Genomic DNA, 21,681 nt, shown 5'->3' with positions numbered 1-21,681 from the left:
AGAAAGCCTCGTACAAAAGTTAAGAGATCCAATCAAAATTATGATAATTTGATTCCATCCTGCTACCAAAAGCAACATCATTAAAATGTCAAACACTACAATATATATATATATATATATATATATTTCTTAAGCTATAAATGTACCACAACTTATAATTATGACAAATTAATATTTTACATTGTAAATAAAATTGATGCAAATATTTAAGTTATGACTATGGTTAATCAACATTTATCATGTGTTTACCTATGAGCATAATATTTATTATGATTTTTAGTTATAACTAATATTTTGATTTCATTTGCAGAAACAATGGTTAATAAGTCTTTGTATAGTCGTAGTTAGTTAATGTTCATCATAATTTCTTATTTTTTGGCTATGGTAATTAAGCATAATTAAAAGTTATTTTTCTTGTAGCGAAATCTGAATCATCGATTGTCTTTATGATCGATAATCGATGTTTATTAGGTTGTCATGTCGATTGGCTGATCATAATCCAATCGGAATAATAAAATGCTGAATAATTTTAAGGATAAAGTGACCTTTTTAGGGAATAGAGGAAGTTATCAACGCTAGAGCTAACACCTCCTCGAATACCTCCTTTGGGAGAATGGTTTCTCTCCAGCTGGAGGACCTCCACCGACGTTTACTATCTTTATTTGGGGCCCAACTTAGTTGCCTCACCATTATCCTTACCTAATACTAATGTCTCTACTAACCCAATCTGGGAGAAAGCGGGAGCACCCTCCTTACAAAATGGTGCCCCCAAGGACAGGAGGGTGCACATTGATAAGTTTCAAGAACTCTTTGATTGCAAATGCATTTCTTCAGGGTGCCCCTTGTTAAAAAAGATGACCAGGAAACCAATGGGATTGACGGTTTGAGAACTATTTAACAATTTTTATTAAAATAATATTGTCTTGATGAATACAATGAGTCTTGATCCATGACACTATGTGTTTGTTGTTTTTACTATTTACGCTAAACGTTATTAATGTCACAATAAATGCCCACAGATCATTGGATAACTCTTGTAGTTGGGGTGCGCATTGGATGGTGGTACCGTCGAACTTGGTGAATGATACTGGTCGGACTAATTTTTAAATATAATAATATATCCCTAGTTAGATAATTTTAATAAATAATTATATTTACAAAAGTAACTCCACCATGTTATTTTAACACCATTACACCAATTCTTTTATTGTATCGCTAATACTTTAAGTTGGTCTTATTTAGTTTCTTTCTTCCATATTTGTTTTAAACGTGATTGATTTATATATTTATTCTTATTTATTATATATAATAAAATATAAAAAATACTTATTTTATGCACGCAAAAATAATATATCATAATAACTAATTATAAAATAAATTAGACACACACATCAAGTATAACACTGTTGCTAGTTTATTACTATAAGTGTAATGAGTTCCGCGTAACTCTTGGAAGATATATTTTGACTAAAATATACTAATTTTTATATAAAATGATTATTTCTTTAAATATTTATATCAATAAAATTCTATTTATGTGCATTAATAATGAATGAAAATTATTAAAAAAAACCCATCAAATTCCGATTAATTCTTTATATCTATATTATAAAATAAATATAATAATAATATAAATTTTGCACACCAATCATGTGTGCAAAAACAGTGCTTTCATGTTAAATTGTCAGCAGAAGGCAGCTGTGGGACCTATTATCTCTAAGCAGCCCCAAGTGGGCAATTTTTATTGGCTGCCATATCATAATATCTCAATAGCTGTCCACTTGCACCCGCATCAGGACCCACACCCACCTAATATCAACTCACTATCTAATCATAATAATGCTGATCATCGCCACACCCACTAAAGCGTTCCATATTGGTTTGGAAATACGGATTGCCAGAATTATTGTCACACTCTTGGCCGCGACCAAATTCATCCACAGTATCCTCAAATTCGGTTATAAATAACGACCCGTATTTATAATTATGTTAAATTTTAAAAAAGATTATTGTAATTTACAATAGTTTTTTTTGAGATTTTTTGATATAATTATAAATATTTTTTTATTATTTTAAAAATTATTAATATCTTTCTAATTTTAATGGTCTTTTGACAATTAACTCAATTCATTAGTCCACGTTTGATTTTTATTTATTTTTATGGTGAACTGACCAAAATATAATTGTGGAATAAAAACTATAACTCTCTTTATTTTTTTAATTTTTTTATGGATTAAGTGAATATTTTTTTAAAACAAACAATAGGAATAAAATTGATAATTTCATACATCCATCCAAAGATTATATAATATTGCCATACATCGGGGGATATTTGTAATTTTTTAAATAACGAGGGAATATTCATAATTATGCTGAATTTAAAGGAAGGTTGTTGCAATTTACCCTTGTATTTTCCGTCTCAAAATTCGTTTCAATTGATAAATAATTATCGTTTTTATTTTTTGTTCCTAAATATGTATATTTTTTTTACTATTTTGATTATTCTTATCAATTGATTGTAAATCTAATGGAAGATATCACGTGCTATGCATGTGAGGGGGCAAGGAGGCACGGAAAAAAAGATAATCTCCGTCTGATTTTACAATTGATTTACGAAAAGTGTCGAAATTACTAAAAGAAAAGAAGTACCAATTGAGAGACCAAAACTGGAAATGGGGATTATTTAGGGACTGAAATCGAACAAATGATATTGTTTAGGGACTAAAAATGTATTTCTCCCGTACATTTTCCATGTAGTAATATTGATGTATTAATTTACTATTTAATCTTAGTTAGATAGTCGGAAAAGTAAGGTAACATCTCGACTCCACACACTTAGTCTTATCAAACATTTTGATAATGAATAATGAAAAATTACATCGACGTACTCTGAATTTATATTAAATTATACAAATTAATATCTTTTACATTTTGTAATATTATAAGTACATTTTTGATATTGTAATTGAAATTTACATAAACACTTTCTCAAGAAAAAAGCCTAATGCACAGATCCTTTTCGATACATTACGTACATCGACATCTTTCAAAAAATAAACTTGTAATTTTATAATAAAAACTATTTATATAATTAGAGATAACTAGGAGTGTGCAATTTCGGTTAACCAGTCGAACTGAAAATTTAATTTTTACAGATATTTAACATGAATCGAGGTTATGATGAAATCAGGGTCTCCATCAATGAGTGGTGATCTGTTACATTTCTAGAATAGAAACTCGTCAATGTTTAATTAAATTAATTTGATGTTTGGAGTCTAATAGAATTTGGGATTGAAGAATTGAGTCTTGAAATAATAAATCATACCTATTTGAGTATGGTCGATATCTATGCGTAAATAATAACGAGATGTACTGATATTTGACATAATTATAAACATTAAAAAGGCAAATCAATCATGTTGAAAAAAAATGAACAAATCAAAACGAAAGTCAAATCTGAACAAACCATATGAGGCGCACGTAATTTATTCTGACGACTTTTGAGAAATCCGACACCAAAAGAATCAAAATTGGAAAATATAAAAAAACTACAGGACCTCAATTGCGAAATATCAAAAAGTTACAGAGTGTTTTTTATAATTCTAAAAAAATAAAGAATAAAAATAATAAAATACCAAAACTCGAGGGCCAAAAATATATTTAAAAACATTAGTTGTGTAGTGAAGTCATTGTAAAATTCATATAGAGAGAGAGGCACATGAAGAGATAAATGTCAACGTCTGAATCCTCTTTCTTTGAGGCATTTCGTCCCCTTCTCTCTCTCTCTCTCTCTCTCTCTCCAAATAATTAGGTTCCTCATAGCCATTAAAACGCAGTGAAAGGTGTGCTGAATTCGGAGAAGAAGGGGTGAGGGGTGAGAGGAGGAAGATCGATGGCTCAGATACTGCTCCACGGAGATCTTCATGCAACTATATATGAGATTGATAAGCTCCATACTGGAACTCTCACTAAGTTCTTTCATAAGGTACCACCAATATCCCACCTGCCTTCACTTCATTTCCAGTTCTAGAGTTTATAAGTAATTAAAATCAAACAAATCATAAAGCAACGGTATCATACTTGTTTTGAGATTGATCACTTTTTCTAAATTCTACACCAATCACACGATAAGTGCATACCACTTGCTATATAATTGGTTCTAATTCGACTGAGCCCGTTCTAGACTAGAATTTTCCCGTAATATTAGGATGTATATTTCTTTCGGAGAGTTTAGAGGTACAATTAAAGGTAAATTACAATGAGCCCCTTGATGTTTGTCATAATTACAAATAACTCCTCGTCGTTTGAAAAATTACAAGTACCCCTAAAATTAACGGTCGTCTACAAATACCCCCTTACAATGGCCTGTCACGAGGGGTATTTATTAAAAAATCGTTAAGTTTAGGAGAGTGCTTATAATTTTTCAAATATCAATTGTTGCTTATAATATGACATATTTTAAGAGAGTCAAAATTGAGAGCAATAATGCGATATAAGAATATACTTAATATTTTGAGGATATATATTTATAAAAAAGTTACCGTGTTATACGATCTAGCATGGATTGTTGATCAAAGGATGATAAGACGATTACGAAGATCACATATATCTTCGGATCGGGTACGAATTCGGGTAGAATATGGATCCGAGTAGGATAAAAAGTATGCGGACCCTATACATTTAGTTATTTTGATGATGTGTGGGCACTTTAGTCATTTTAGGTAATTTTGTGGTCCTATGCACAATCATACTAATTTAATTATTTTATGATATTTTCATTTTATGTTTTACTCCACATTTTAGACACTAGCATATAATTAAGACTGTACTTTTCTAGAAATAATTATTTTAAATAAACTGAGTTTTCCAATAGTTGAATACAAATTTTAGAAAAAGTATTCAAATATAATATAATTCTCCCTTCTAATATTTCGAGCACTTGCGTACTTGGTCCCTTAGGAATACCCTAATGATTCGGGCTCACTATTTTATTATGAAAATATTGGGTTCAAAACTTATTGGGAGCGTGTATGAGTGGATGCGTGCGTGAGAAAAAAAAAAAAAGGCATTTGCATACTCGACATATGACGCGTTTGATTGACACTAATGTAGAGAACAAACTTTATCTAATAAGTCAAGATTAATACCACTTTAAATTTAAAAGTTAGTTTTTTTAATTTTTTTATTTGTTTAATATATGAATATTACGTGTATAATTTTTGTATAAATAAAAAAATAATATAATTTTTGCACCCCTGAACTATACCTAAAGTGGGTTAAATATATTTTACACCTCTGAACTATGCATGAAGCGCATTTACTAACTTAAACTATATAATATAATAAAATGCCTCCTCACGATATCAACCAATTTTTTTATAACGAAAATGCGTTATTATTAACACTCCCTAAAATATGTCTATTACAATACAAAAAGTTATAATGAAATAAATACTACGCAAAATTTATTATTTTTATAATAAAAATAGAATATTTATAAACTTTATAAATTTATAATCCCTATATTTTTTTTACATTACTGTTCAAATATTTACACAATTTTTGATTCTGATGTTATATATTGAACATTTTTAAAAAATAAATTATTTTATAAATTTATAATATAATTTATAAAATATTATATATAGAATATATATATATACACACTGTAAAATATACAAATCTACAATATAATCAATCTATAATATTCTATAATTGTTTGAGTAATGATATGTTACAATTAAAATTGAATAAAAATTTGTAAGTTATATAACATATTCTTTTTTATAAAATTATATGCTTTATGTATTTACACATACTTACATGTATTTTTTAATACAAATAATTTACTGTAAAATATATTTGCATATATTGAGCTTCTAAATAGGTTTTGTATTACATAATTTATAAAAAATCTATAAATTTTAAATATTATTTTTATATAAAAATTGAGTAAAATTTTAAATCACTAAAAATTCTATTGGGGAAGATTTTTTTAATAAAGTATATTATAGGGAAAGTAAAACGAAAAATGTAAAGAATAAGTGAGAAGGGCATTTTATCGATTCAATGCGAAATTATTTTATCATAGAGGTTTATATTACTTTTCTTATATTAAAAAATGTATATTAGTAACGAGAATTTTACTTTTTAACTAGCTCGATACTAATATTTTTTTTGTAGTTATTGAGTCATTTTTTTGAAATGATGCTTGTTATAGACGAAGAATTTATGTGATTCATATGCGTCACGATCTCCTCTTTTTAGAGACACTTTTTTAGGACAAACTTGTAAGTCTCATGCTAAAGTCACTACCACTACATTGATTATTCACCTATATTGTAAATCACTGCGGCTTATAATTGTAGTAAATAACCAGTATCTACCAAAGTCAAACAAAATCGAGCAAAAACTTATGTTTTAACTATAATTAATCAATATTCACTATAATTTTATCCATAGTAAAATATTTGCCGCAATTAGCAAATATTTTGACTCGCTTGCGTAAACATATATTAAAATATATTTCAAGTCAATAAAAACTATAACTATTAATTTCATCTAAAATAAAGAATATATCTTATCTGACACGGTTAAAAAAAAACTATAACTATTATTTTTATGTGATAAAAAAATATATTTATTTAACATCACTAATAACATAAAAACACAATCCATCAATTAACTTAAACATGTCTTTATTTTAACAAAAATATATATGAAATTAAAAACACACATTTTCTATTAAAAAGTGAAAACAAAAACCAAAACAAAATTGTTACTCCGGACTATTAGGCCATGTTTACTTCCCGATAAACTCAAGTAAGGTCTTTAGGGGATATTATAAAGGTTCGTTTTTAATTTAAAAATTCGGTACGTTTAACTGTTTGAGTTAAATAGATTTCGATTCAAACAGTCTAAGTAAATATAATATAATTTTTATATATATATTTTTTATTTTATCACTCGAATAACTCATATCATAAAGTAAACGGGACATTAGATGGTAGTTTGAAAATTAGAAATTATATAGGGTTAGTTGCATTTAGACCCCTTCTGAAAATACGAAATTATATATATTTTTTTAAAAAAGTTTTAAAATTATTCTTACCTCTCTTAAAAAATTCTTTATTTACACCCGACCCGCTTCTGTTAGAGTTTGGACAAAAAAAATATTGAAATTAGCAAAAAAATATTACATAAAATTTTAATTTTGATTCTCATTTAGCATTCTCAAGTATATTTGTACTTATAAGAGGATAAATGTAATATGAATATATATGGGGCAGTGATGTTAATATTATTATTTTTTTATAAGCACAAAATTATTATATGAAAAATGTCAAATGAAGGACAAATTAGATTATGTGATTTTTTGTTAAAAGTCAGTAGTTTTTGTCCAAATTCTGACAAAAGGAGATATGTGTGAACAATGAATTTTTATAAGCGGTGTATAATATAATTTCAAAATTTTTTTGGGAAGAAAGTATAATTTTACATTATGAGTGAAGGGTCTAAGTGTAATTAATCCAACCATTTATGTAATTATATCTTTAAATTATGCTTCTAAGTAGTAGTTGAGATCTAATGTCGGCATATATTTATATTAGGGTAGTGGTCCTGATAGGCAGGCGGGTAGTTCACCCTACTCCGCAGCAGCAAATAGACCAATACATAGTGGACAAGTGGCCTTATAAAATCACGAGTTATAGAAATAAATAAAGAAAATAACTTTTCACTAACCCTACAATAATGTAGCTACATGTAATGACATAAAGTTATATTATTTTAATATAAATGATGTGGTTGTGATTTTGATTCATCGATAAAATGAAAATTTGATCCTCGATACAATAATATAGCTGGTGTGATTAAATTTAATGGGCGAATCTTTGAAAGAGAATGGGTTACGAATTACCAAACTAATGAATAGTAATTTGGTTTAAAAAATACGGTAAATTGCAACAACATACCTCTGAGGCTTGGTGTAGTTATAAATACCCTCTGTTGTTTGAAAAATTACGAATAACCCTCTTATTTTAACGGCTATCTAACAATTAGCACACTCCGTTACTCCCCATTAGATTTTCATTCATATTTTATGGTGAATTGATCAAAATGCCCTTATGAACTAAAAAATATAATTATATTGATTTTTTAAAATTAATTAATTTTTTACTGACTAAGTGGATAAATTTTTAATTTTTTTTAAGTAATTGAATTATATGATTGTTAGTGAGGACGTTTAATTTTCCTAATTCTTGAAATTCAACCATTAAATTGTAAAATTCCTGATTAGAATAATTTTTCTTGAATTTTTTTCTTGTTTACATGAAAAAGAGGGTTGTCATTCTTCTTGTGATTCAGAAGAGGTTGATGAATATTCAAAATTTTCTTTTATATTTTTTAATTGATCCGATTTATCAAACTCTACTTCAAATTGAGAGGATTCTGTTTTTTTTTTTTATTTAAATATTGTATTTATTATATTCTCTTTTTCTTTCTCGATTAAGATAATTAATCCTAATGTTTTTGCTTTCTCATTTTTGCAAATATTTCAAAATGTTCTGTTTCACCACATATATAATATCTCTTATTTTCTTAGTTATAATTATATATATTATTGTTAGTTTTCTATTCATTTTTATCTTGCTAAGCTTTTCTCACTATTAGTTTCTTTTCTTAATTATTTTTACCCATTTTCTCTAGCTTCTAGAGTTCTATATTTTGGGATCTTATATGTATGGGATGGTTTCATTTCTATTTCAAATTGAGCATACAATTATCCTAATAGGCTATTTTGAGTCTAATTTTATTTACTAAAATATTGATTAATCTAATTTCATTACAAAAATTTAATCATTTTTGGATGCAAGTTTCTGTTAACATTCTATAAGTATCTTGATTATATTAATCTTTATTGACCATCTATGAATTTGGACTTAACGGACATCATTAGATTCTGAGCGTATCAAAACATCTTATAACACCTAAATGAGGTAAGAATTTTGCATTTTAAATTTTGCAAAAGGGTCCTAATGTGTTTACTTTTATCGGGTCATCGTCCTGTAAAATATTTTATAATATTTATGACGAGCATATATTTCTTCTTGAATATTATTTTTAATTTTTACTTTATTCAAAATTTTATATTTGTCTACTTGAAGAAGATAGTTATTCCACTAACCTTTCAATTGATTAGTAAACCCTGCTATAATAATTTTTGCAATGATTTTGTCAGAATTATTATTTCATTTACAAACAGTGCTATATGTCATCATTCTATGTATAGTATTATAAATTTATCTTTCTGTAAATCCATCTATGTTCCATTTACAGTTTATTTTTTAATATAATTATTTTGATCAATTATTTTTTGTTGTTCATAAAGAACATCCCGATTTGAGGTGTAGGTCTCGATTATTAAAATTTTATTTGCACTGGTTTCAAAGAAAAATGTTTTAGCTTATTTATTTCTTTGGAATTTTTTTCTTTATAATTTGTTAAATTAATAAGCATGAACTCAATCTAAAACCCCACAAGAAAATCCGAAGTGCCATCTTTAGGCAACAACGGGCAACAATGACAACACTGACTTTATTCATACATATAATTCAATTCTACGACCCAAAGAAGCTCTAATCTATTTTTATTCAAATATCTTTTATATTTATCATAACTTAAAAATACTTTATTTTTTTTTTCATTGCCTTTCTATCTCAGTTAACATGGATAATTTAACAACAATTCTAGCCTTTCATTAGGTTGATTACATTATCAATTTTTTTTAATTTTCTAAAAGATATAGGAATTTAAGTAAGAAGACTTACAGATATTAAAGCATTCCTTAGAATACAGAAAATGTTTTATTTCTAGACAAGAATGACAATTTGCAAATGCTTCTGGTTCAACATATGAAGGCTTCTGAAAGCTTAACTACAACAGGGTATATGAAACCAATTTATGGGCGGCAAAAATAAGAAAGATAACAAATTCCTAATAGTATCCTCTATAATTGAGGATTATGTCCTACACTATTGAGGATAAGTGTCTTCCACTATTGGAGGTAGTGCCCCTCATTATTTAGGGCACTATGATTTCTGAACGGACTTTACTATTCGTGAGAGTAGCCTTAAAAATTCTTGAGGCTGCATCATCGCTTATGTCACTTCTTCATGATTTTTAAAAAGTTGTTTCCTTCCAAATTAGAGTCTGATCTCTTGTGGTCATTACCCTTAAATGGGTAATCTTTCGAAAATTCAAAAGCTCTTCCTTTTGATTTTCTTTAAAACACTCTTAATATCCTGAAAAATGCTATCAAGAAACATTTTTGGACATTTCCTCATAAGGGGTCCTGTGATTCTCTTGCTAAACAAAAGTATTTATTATCTTTATTTACAGCAGATATTTCTATAGGTGATCGGATTCTCCCAAAATTTTCTTGATATCCATTTTAACTTGATTGAGATACTTTTCAAGCATTTGTCGTTTATAAATTTTCCTCCTTTATTTCTAATTCTTTGAGGCAGTTGCTCAAAAGGACTAGGAACTTAATTCTCCTCTTTTCAATTAGAACTTTGTATTCCTAGAGCTTATTCTCCATCTCTTCCAAAGCTTCCTTACCAAAATACTTCTTAGTCTCTAGATTTGTTTGAAGTAATTTATTCCAAAATTTCGAACAAGATCTCCATTTAATACAAGGAATCTTTTGTAGGGGTATTCCTACTATTGGCAACCGTTTTCGAGTCCATGGTAAAGAGAATCCCATAAAGAAATATAGAGAGACCATTTCAATCCATTTTTTAGATCTCTCTGCCAAAATAACTTTTGGTGAATAATTTGTCCACTCTGTAAAATATCTATGGAAGATTTCAAGAAGAATAGAAATTGATGGGCCATAATTTAGCCACCATTGAAATACCCAAATTGGTAATTTTTATTAAAATTCTAATGGACATATCTTAAAGAATCATGTATGCTTTTTCTTATGATTCTCATGAAGAAATGTCTTATTGAATGCTTCAACATAATCCCAATAGTTAAATTTTATTGGGTTTTTAGTGTTTGGATAGATATATTCCTTTTCACCCAATGGGTTAATTCCTCATTCAATAGTAGTGATAAACTTTTTAATTACTACTTTCGAATAATTGAATTCTCTACTATTGTTTGGAATAAGTGTGGGTAATTTAACCATCTGAGTGACCTTTAAAATACATTCATACTCAGCTTTTGGTTTATATGATCCGGCTGTGAATGTAGCTACATCTAAATACCTCTTAATTAGGTACCATGGGTCCTTTTTCCTTCTTAAATCACCATTTTCCAGGAGTATAATTACTTCCTGATGCTCAAAAAAAATTTGTAATTTACTCATTCATCATCTTTTTCTAAATTTTTTGTGTAGGATGTTGAGGATGATGATTCTTCTTCTACAGTTGATTTCTGTTGTTCTTTTTTAAATTTAAGGAACTCTTTGAACACTTCATTCTCTTCCTCAAAAATCTTATTTTATTTTTCTATACCATAGATATTATCTCTTATGAAGGACCTGTTTCCCAAATGTATAATTTTGTCTGATGAAGACTTACCTCCTTTTTGATCAGAGGGGTTTCTTCCTCTTTCTCTTTGAGGAAACATTCCTGATAATGTTTTATATCCATAGTATCTAAAAGTTTTATTACCTTTTCTTCATTATCAAGAGCTATACATTCTTCAGTAGTTTATCCTATTTGTTAAATTTTCATAAAATCAAACCGTCCAAAATTATAAATTAAATTAGGACTTACTTTTAGGAATTGTCCATTTATTTAGTTGATCTAAAATTTTTGGAATTTCATATTCTTCTTTCATTACATTTTTAACAGAATTAATACTGGTACTAAAAATATTCTGCATATCAATTAAGGGGCAATTTATTAAAAAAATGCCAAAAAAAAAAAATTAGTAAAGTAGGGTGAAATTGAAAGTGTTAGAAAAGTAAGTGGCATCGCGGTGCCACATTTTTTATATAAAAAAAAAAATTTCTCTGTGTCACCGCGGTGGCTAACCGCAGTGACACAGAGTTCTTAAAAAAAATAATTTTTTATGTGCCACTGCGGTCACTGACCGCGGTGGCAGGAATATTTTATAAAAAAAAAAAAACAAAACAGTGAAGACCGCTATTCCAGATAGCGGTTCTTCACTGAATGTTAAAAAAAAAAATGGAGTCAAACCTGCAGCCTGCAATTTTGCAGGCTGCAGGCTGTGCCACTGCGCTTACCAAGCGCGGTGACTCAGCTCTATTTTTGGCCACACTATTACAGTGTGGCCTGTGACAATAATGTAGAATTGCAGCTCACACTAAAAAATAGTGTGAGCTGCAATCCTTATTCTTCACCTTCAGTAACATTTTCTCTGCAATTCTTGTTCTTCAACATTTAGCAACATTTCCTCATCAAATTTCCTTGTTCTTTCTCTTCCTTCTTCTTCAATATTTTTCCCGGTCAATTTTATTGTTCTTGTTCTTGCACAATTTTTACACCTTTCTCTTTAAAAAAATTTAAAGTGAGAATGTCGAATTTTGGCCCTATTGATACCAGTGTTTTATACGGGCAATTAAATCATCAATCAGAAGATGTGTCCGAAAATCCGGATACAACTTTATCAGTACGATGTGGTGATATAGATTTTTTTCATGTCCTACAACTAACACCACGTCATATTCGTGTTTTGCAAGTACTCCAGAATATGGGGTTTCTTGGTGTTTTGCAGTGTGAGCATGTTAAAATTGACGCCCACTTGATTACTGCTTTAGTAGAGAGATGGCGCCCCGAGATCCATACTTTTCATTTTTCGGCGGGCGAAGCTACTGTAACACTGCAGGATATCACCATCATCTGGGCACTCCCGGTGGAAGGTAAATCTTATTACCGGGGTAGATACAAGGTATAGTATCCATCGGTGGCAAAATTAAAAAATGCCAAAAAAAAAATTTAGTAAAGTAGGGTGATTTTGAAGGCTTTAGAAAATTAAGTGGCACCGCGGTGCCACAATTTTTATAATTTTTTTTTTCTCTATGTCACCGCGGTGACAGATTTTATTAAAAAAATATTTTTTAATGTGCCACCGTGGTCAGTGACCGTGGTGGCAATGATATTTTGCAGGTTTTAATAGCCACCGCGGTGGTGAGCCGCGGTGGCATTGATATTTTTTAAAAAAAAAAATTTTAATAGCCACCGCGGTAAGCAACCGCGGTGGCACTGACATTTTAAATTTTTTTTTAATTAGCCACCGCGGTAATAAGATTACCTTCCATCGGGAGTGCCCAGATGATGGCGATATCCTACAGTGTTACAGTAGCTTCGCCCACCGAAAAATGAAAAGTATGGGTCTCGGGGCGCCATCTCTCTACTAAAGCAGTAATCAAGTGGGTGTCAATTTCAATATGCCCACACTGCAAAACACCAAGAAACCCCATATTTTGGAGTACTTGCAAAAGACGAATATGACGTGGTGCTAGTTGTAGGACACGAAAAAAAGCTATATCACCACGTCGTACTGATAAAGTTGTATCTGAATTTTCGGACACATCTTCTGATCGATGATTTAATTGCCCGTATAAAATACTGGTATCAATAGGGCCAAAATTCGACATTCTCACTTTAAATTTTTTTTAAAGAGAAAGGTGTAAAAATTGTGCAAGAACAAGAACAATAAAATTGGCCGGGAAATGTTGAAGAAGAAGGAAGAGAAAGAACAAGGAAATTTGCTGAGAAAATGTTACTGAATGTTGAAGAACAAGGATTGCAGAGAAAATGTTGCTGAAGGTGAAGAATAATAATTGCAGCTCACACTTAAATAGTGTGAGTTGCAATTCTACATTATTGTCACGGGCCACACTGTAATAGTGTGGCCAAAAATAAAGTTGAGCCACCGTGCTTGGTAAGCGCGGTGGCTCAGCCTGCAGCCTGCAAAATTGCAAGCTGCAGGTTTGATTCCTTTTTTTTTTTTTTAACATTCAGTGAAGAACCGCTATTTGGGATAGAGGTTCTTCACTGTTTTATTTTTTTTTATAAAATATTCCTGCCATCGGGTTAGCCACCGCGGTGACACAGAGATTTTTTTTTTTTTTTTTATAAAAAATGTGGCACCGCGGTGCCACTTACTTTTCTAATACATTCAATTTTACCCTACTTTACTAATTTTTTTTTGGGTATTTTTTTAATAAATTCCCCTGAGACATGGCCTGAAGCTATGGAGGGATCAATACATTGCCATTAAATCCATATACATACGTACCAGAATAAAAGATAATAGTAAAATTTTAAGAAAAAGAATAAAGATAATAATAAAAGTTTAACTGATATCCTTTCTGAAAGAAGAAGAGGGAAGAAATCCCTCTAATAAAAAAAGAAGGTAGGTCTTGTCCAAATGAAATTATATGGTTGGAAAATAGGTCTCGTATAAGAGATAATATCTTTGGTATAGGAAAATGCAATAAGATTTATGAGGAAGAGAATGAAACTTTCAAGTAGTTACTTGAATTTAAAAAACAACAAAAGAAATCAACTACAGAAGAAGAATCCTCAACATCCTACGCAAAAGTTTTATAAAAGAGGATGAATTAGTAAATAATGAATTCAGTGAGTATCACGAAGTAATTATACTCCTGAAAAAAGGCTCATGGTACCTAATGAAGTGGTATTTAGATGTAGTTGCATTCGCAGCATTATAAATGTATTTTAAAGGCGACTCACAGTGTTGAAATTACTCACCATTGTTCCAACAATGGTAGAGAATTCAGTTGTTTGAAAGCAGTAATTAAAAAGTTTATCACTGGTATTGAATGGAGAATTGACCCATTGGGTGAAAAGGAATCTCTCTACCCAGACCCCAGAAACTCAATAAAATTTAAGTATTAGGATTATGTTGAAGCATTCAATAAGGTATTTATTTATGAGAATCATAAGAAAAAACATACATGGTTCTTTAAGATCTTTCCATTAGTATTTCAATAGGAATTACTAAATTTGGTTTTTCAATGTTGGCTGAGTTACTAAATTGGGTATTTCAATGGTAACTAAATTATGGCCCGATAATTTTTATTTTTCTTGAAATCTTCTAGGAATACTATAAGAGTGGACAAATTATTCGCCAGAAAGTATTTAGGTAGAGAGATCTAGAATGGATTGAAGGAATGACCTCTCTATATTATGAAATTCTCTTTACCATGGATATGAAAATGGTTGCCAAAAGTAGGAATGATCCTACCAAAAAACTTCATGTATTGAAAGGAGATCTTGTTCGAAAATCTTGGAGTAAATTGCTTCAAATAAATCTAGAGACAAAGAAGTATTTTGGTGAAGAAGCTCTGGATGAAATGAAAATTAAGCTCCAGGAATACAAAGTTATAATTGAAAAGGAAGAGAATCAAGTTTCTAATCCTTTTGAGCAATTGTCTCAAAGAATTAGAAATAAAAGAGGAATAATTTCTAAACGACAAATGCTGAAGAGTACCTCAATTAAGTTAAAACGGATATAAAAAAAATTTGGGAGAAATCAGATCACCCATAGAAACATCTTCTAACGATGAAGAAAATAAATACTTCTATTTAGTAGGAGAGTCACAGGACCCTAGTGTAGAAAAGAGTCTTGAAATCTTTCTGGATAGCATTTTACAGGATATTAAGAGTGCTTTAAAGAAAAAATCAAAACGAAGAGCTTTTGAATCTTCAGAAGAGTACCCGATTAATGTTAATGACCACAAGTATTCAGACTCTAATTTGGAAGGAAGTAGCTTTTCAAAAATCATGAAGAAGCAACGTAAGCAATGACATCAGTTTTAAGAATTATTTAAAGTTCTTGGTATAAATAGTAAAGTCCATTCAAAATCGTAGTATCCTAAATAATGAGGATACTACCTCCAATAGTGGAAGACACTAGTGGAAGACACTTATCCTCAATAGTGTAGGACACTATCCTCATTTATAGAGGATACTATTAGATATTTGTTATCTTTCTTCCTTTTGTGGTCTATATATAGGTCACCTAGTTGCAGGTAAGCTTTCGGAAGCCTTCTTGTGTTGAAACAAAACATTTATAAATTATCATTTCTTGTTTAGAAATAAAATACTTAATGTATTTTAAGGAACACTTTAACATCTATAAGTCTTCTTATTTAAATTCATGTATCTTTTAGAATTAAAAAAAAAATTCATATTCTAATCAACCTAATGAAAGGCTAAATTATTGTTGTTGAATTATTCATGTTAACTTAGATAGTAAGGCAATAAAAACAAAAGAAAAAAGTAATTTTAAGTTATGATAGATATCAGAGGTATTTGAATAAAAAATAGATTAGTGTTCCTTTGGGTTGTAGAGTTGAATTATAGCTATGAATAAAGTCTGTGTTATCATTATTGTTCGTTGTTGCCTAAGGATGGCAGTTTTGGGTTTTCTTGTGACGTTTTAGACGGAGTTTATGCTTACTAGTTTAACAATACGTAAAATATTCTCATATTAGCTGTTTCTAAGTTTATTTATTTCCTCTTGTATTTTTCATAATACCTATTTATTTATCTTGCTATCTCTCACCTTCCGCCTGTATGGACGTATTTAATGGCGAATTATTGATCCCTCCATGACTTCAAGCCATGTCTCATGTCAGATTTGTTATTCTTTTTTTGAAGAAAATAAAAAGTGTTGCTAATACCTTTTCCATTCTTACTTTTAGAAACTTTATTAAATGATCATGTAATACAAATAACATTTTTTAGGAGAAATTATATCAAGGTAATAGGATAATATCAAGTAAATTACACTTTTAGTCTCTATACTTTCGATTAAACTTTTCAAAACACGTTTTTGTTCCTAATTTTTACAAATTATTATGAGTTTGGTCCAATCGTTAAAATTGGGTTTATAAGATGTTAAGAAGGAGGGAACTGGATGGACCAAAATCTTAATAATTTGTAAAGATAGAGACCAAAATTGTGTCTTAAAAAGTTTAAGGACCAAAATCTTAGCAATTTGTAAAAATTAAGGACCATAATCATGTCCCAAAAGGTTTAGGGACTAAAGTTGATTTTGACCCAAAGTATAAGGACCAAAAGTGTACTTGACCTGATAATATCTTGTACATAATATATTTTATTAAGGTTTAAAGGCAATTTTCGTCCTCAACTTCAGGCCATTCTCGTTTTAGTCCTCTAAGTTACTAGGGTTCCATTTTGGTCCCGTAAAACTGAAAAAATCTCAATTTTGATACAAATTTGATCGGAAAGTTGAGTCACTCGCCGGAAAAAGTCACATGCCAGGCATGTGACTTTTTAAATTGAGACTTGCATTGTGATTGATTGAAAAAGATGATGTGGTGAAGACATGGCCTAAAGTTAGGAGACTAAAACGAGAATGGCCTGAAGTTAGGGACGAAAATTACCTTTAAGCCTTTTATTTTCAACCAATCACAATGCAAGCCCCAATTTAAAAAGTCATATGCCTGACATGTGACTTTTTTCGGCGAGTGCCGACCAAATTTGTACTAAAAATTGAGATTTTTTCAATTTTACGGAACCAAAATGGAACTCTAGTAACTTAGGGGACTAAAACGAGAATGACCTGAAATTAGGAGACGAAAATTACCTTTAATCCTTTTATTAATTGAATAAGAATATACATGATGTGGATGTGGTTTCGACTAAGGAATTGAATGAGAAAATTACCTCGACACAATAATACTATTAGATCTTATTTTTCTGCTTAGTGAGAGAAGTTTTTGGATATATGATATGTCAAATTAATAAATAGTGATCTGTAATAAAAATTATATTTTTAATATTTATAGTTGAATAAAAAATTTTATGGTGTTGTAGAGTGTAGGTTTTTGTGGTGTACCTCAGGTGTGGAAGTTACAAATGTACACTCACTAACCATTTAATATCACTAATATATCCATCAATACATATATTGTGATTTCAATTTCTCCAACTTGTAAAATATGATGATATTCAATTGTTATTTTCAAAATGTTCCATAAATAAACTTAGTAAAGAATTCAATATTAAGTTTTGTAGAAATAAGTTTACACTATTATCTATAGTAGGACAGTAATTAAATATAAAATACCATTATGTAATTTAGAATTTTAAAAATATTATAAAATTCATAAATTTCCGTACATAGTAGGGGTTTTCATACTAATTCATTTATAAACCAAAATTAATTTCAGAAGTTAATTTTTTATACAGGGAGTAAAGTGTTATATTTTAAAAAATATAGAAAGGTAAATTAAAATTTTAAAATTTTTTTTTCTATAGATTTGAGGGAAAAGGGGGATAATTTGCACATTTGTAATATCACAGTAGGTTACTTTCATTTTTTTCTTTATTAATTTTATAGTCCTTAATAATTATCAATTTCAATTAATTAAAAATGCCACCCACCCATATAATTAATAGGCTAAAATTGCAATTTTCGTAATAGTGGTGTTCTCATTTCAGCATTAAACGTATGAATTTTAGAACTTGTAGAATTCATTTCAGGTAGGCACTTCCAACTTTTCAAACTTTCTTGATGATTGTCTCGATACGTTTCTTGTGAATTCATGCAGGTGGTAGAGGGCATTGAGGAAGTACTGGGTTTTGGAGATACTGCTTCGAAGCTGTACGCAACCATTGATTTGGGAAAAGCAAGAGTTGGCAGAACCAGATTGCTAGCTCACCAACACTCAAATCCTCGTTGGTACGAGTCTTTCCACATATACTGTGCCCACATGGCGTCTCAAGTGGTGTTCACTGTCAAAGTTGACAATCCCATTGGGGCAGAACTGATTGGGAGAGCTTATCTACCTGTTGAGGAACTGCTTGCTGGAGAAGAAGTGGATAGATGGCTTGAGATCCTCAATGATGATCATAAGCCGATACACGGCCACTCCAAGATACATGTCAAGTTGCAGTTCTACGATGTCACTCGTGAACGTTGTTGGGCTCGAGGACTTAAGAGCCCCAAGTTTCCTGGCGTCCCCTTTACGTTCTTTCCGCAAAGGAAAGGATGCAGAGTTACTCTTTACCAGGATGCTCATGTTCCCGACAATTTCATCCCGACGATTCCTCTTTCTGGTGGGAAGTACTACGAGCCACACCGTTGTTGGGAAGACATCTTTGATGCTATCTCTAATGCAAAGCATTTGATTTACATAACTGGTTGGTCTGTGTACACTGAGATTACGTTAGTGAGAGACACGAGAAGGCCGAAGCCCGGTGGAGATATTACTCTTGGGGAACTTCTCAAGAAAAAGGCCAACGAAGGAGTGAGGGTTCTGATGCTCGTTTGGGATGATAGGACTTCTGTAGGTTTGTTGAAACAAGATGGATTGATGGCCACTCACGACGAGGAAACGGGAAACTATTTTCGTGATACTGAAGTACATTGTGTCTTGTGTCCTCGTAATCCTGACGATGGGCGGAGTATCATTCAGAACATAGAAATCGGCACGATGTTCACTCATCATCAGAAAATTGTGGTAGTGGATAGTGAACTGCCTAATGGAGATGCAGAGAGGAGAAGAATTGTGAGCTTCATAGGTGGTATTGATCTATGTGATGGGAGATATGACACTCAATTTCATTCCCTTTTCAGGACTTTGGACACAGCCCACCATGATGATTTTCATCAGGCAAATTTTAAAGGAGCCACCATACAAAAAGGTGGTCCAAGGGAGCCTTGGCATGATATCCACTGCAAGTTGGAAGGGCCGGCCGCTTGGGATGTTCTTTACAATTTCGAGCAGAGGTGGAGGAAACAAGGCGGCAAGGACTTGCTTTTGGAACTTCAAGAACTTCAAAGAATTATAATTCCACCATCTCCGGTCACATTCCCGGATGATCATGAAACGTGGAACGTTCAAGTGTTTCGTTCCATTGATGGTGGAGCGGCTTTCGGCTTCCCAGATTCACCCGAAGAAGCAGCAAAATCTGGCCTTGTGAGCGGCAAGGATAACATCATCGACCGTAGCATCCAAGATGCTTACATCCATGCTATTCGTCGTGCAAACAGATTCATCTATATTGAGAATCAATACTTCTTAGGAAGCTCCTTCTCGTGGTACTCAAAGGACATCAAAGACGCGGATATTGGAGCTCTACACTTAATCCCGAAGGAACTCTCACTGAAGATAGTGAGTAAGATTGAAGTAGGAGAGCCGTTCAGAGTTTACATTGTCATCCCTATGTGGCCAGAGGGCTACCCAGAGACTGCATCTGTCCAGGCTATACTGGATTGGCAGAAGAGGACCATGGAGATGATGTACAGAGACATAGTTGAAGCCCTTAAAGCAAAGGGAATAATTGCAAATCCTAAGGACTATTTGACATTCTTTTGTCTCGGTAATAGAGAGGTAAAAAGGAGTGGAGAATATCAGCCCTCGGAGAAACCTGATCCTGATACGGATTACGCTAGAGCTCAGGAAGCTAGGAGAGGAATGATATATGTCCATGCCAAGATGATGATCGGTACATAAACATAATTCGTTTCACTACTTTATTCATCATATCGAACTAAAACAAAAGCATCGGTTTTAAGATTGCTCACACGCTGAAAATCTTTACATTGCTTTTGCTTGCAGTTGATGATGAATACATAATTATAGGATCTGCCAATATCAACCAAAGGTCCATGGACGGCGCCAGGGACTCAGAAATTGCGATGGGAGCGTACCAGCCATATCATCTATCGTGCAAGCAGCCCGCCAGGGGTCAGATTCATGGCTTCCGAATGGCTTTGTGGTACGAGCACATGGGCATGTTGGACAATTGCTTTTGTCATCCAGAAAGGTTGGAGTGCATTCAAAAGGTAAACCAAATAGCTGAAACAAACTGGGATCTCTACACCCGGGAAGTTCTGGAAAGAGATTTGCCGGGACATCTACTTAGCTATCCTATTGGAGTCTCATCGGATGGAACAGTTACTGAGCTGCCTGGAACGGAGAATTTCCCGGACACAAAGGCTCGAGTTCTTGGCTCCGTGGCCGAATTCTACCCTCCAATCCTCACTACATAGTATTGCTACTTAATCCTCAAGTCATGTAATAACGAGACTGACGAAAATAAGGTATATTTTGTACTTATGTATAATAATAGTCTTGAACCGTTGTGTCTACTCGTAAATTCTAGGCGTTTTTGCACATGGACAATTATTCATGTTGTGTGTTTGATGAATTATATTATTAATAATAACACGTTAAAGAAATATACTTCTAAAGAAGAGTAGAAACACAATGCCAAAATTTTATTTTTGGTCCTACTTAATAGTGCCGTTCTCACTTTAAATCCCCACTTTATCAACTTGGTATTTTTAATTTCAAAATCTTTAAATTCTAAGCTAACAACCCCCGTTAATAATAAGCTAAAATGCTCGTGTTTGGAAAAAAAAAAAAAATCCTTTTGAACTCATTTTGACTAAATCACACTTCTTTTCTTTTTTTATTTTAAGGTTGTTTTTTGTTTTTTCTCCCTCATAAAAAATAAATAATTTTATTTATAAATATATATGTTTAAATATTAAAATACCATAAAAGTATATAATTTTTAATTTTTTATAATTTAAATTTAAAAATGATATACTAAAGTTTATTTTTTAAATTTAAATATCTATATCAATATAAATATTCATCAATTATAAAATTATATACTATATATTAACCAA

The 21,681-nt window shown here is 31.0% G+C and overlaps 1 protein-coding gene across 1 annotated transcript; it reads left to right on the top strand.

Moving 5' to 3' along the window:
* Positions 1–3,698: 3,698 nt before the first annotated feature.
* On the top strand, positions 3,699–21,135 carry LOC105162121 (phospholipase D alpha 1). The gene is made up of 3 exons (XM_011080071.3): positions 3,699–3,985; positions 18,590–20,489; positions 20,603–21,135. The coding sequence occupies exons 1-3, from the start codon at positions 3,893–3,895 to the stop codon at positions 21,034–21,036; spliced, it is 2,427 nt and encodes an 808-aa protein (XP_011078373.2). The 5' UTR covers positions 3,699–3,892; the 3' UTR covers positions 21,037–21,135.
* Positions 21,136–21,681: the final 546 nt, after the last annotated feature.

This window comes from Sesamum indicum, linkage group LG5 (genome assembly GCF_026168435.1).
Source record: "Sesamum indicum cultivar Baizhima isolate 11 linkage group LG5, ASM2616843v1, whole genome shotgun sequence".
Classification (NCBI taxonomy): Eukaryota; Viridiplantae; Streptophyta; class Magnoliopsida; order Lamiales; family Pedaliaceae; genus Sesamum; species Sesamum indicum.
Note: the sequence above shows the minus strand (reverse complement) of the source record. Positions and strands in the feature narration are given on the sequence as shown.

Coding starts and splice junctions, on each gene's coding strand:
- LOC105162121 (XM_011080071.3), top strand. CDS start 3,893: ATGGCTCAGATACTGCTCCACGGAGATCTTCATGCAACTATATATGAG. Junction 3,986..18,589: donor TCACTAAGTTCTTTCATAAG/GTACCACCAATA, acceptor GAATTCATGCAG/GTGGTAGAGGGCATTGAGGA. Junction 20,490..20,602: donor CCATGCCAAGATGATGATCG/GTACATAAACAT, acceptor TTTTGCTTGCAG/TTGATGATGAATACATAATT.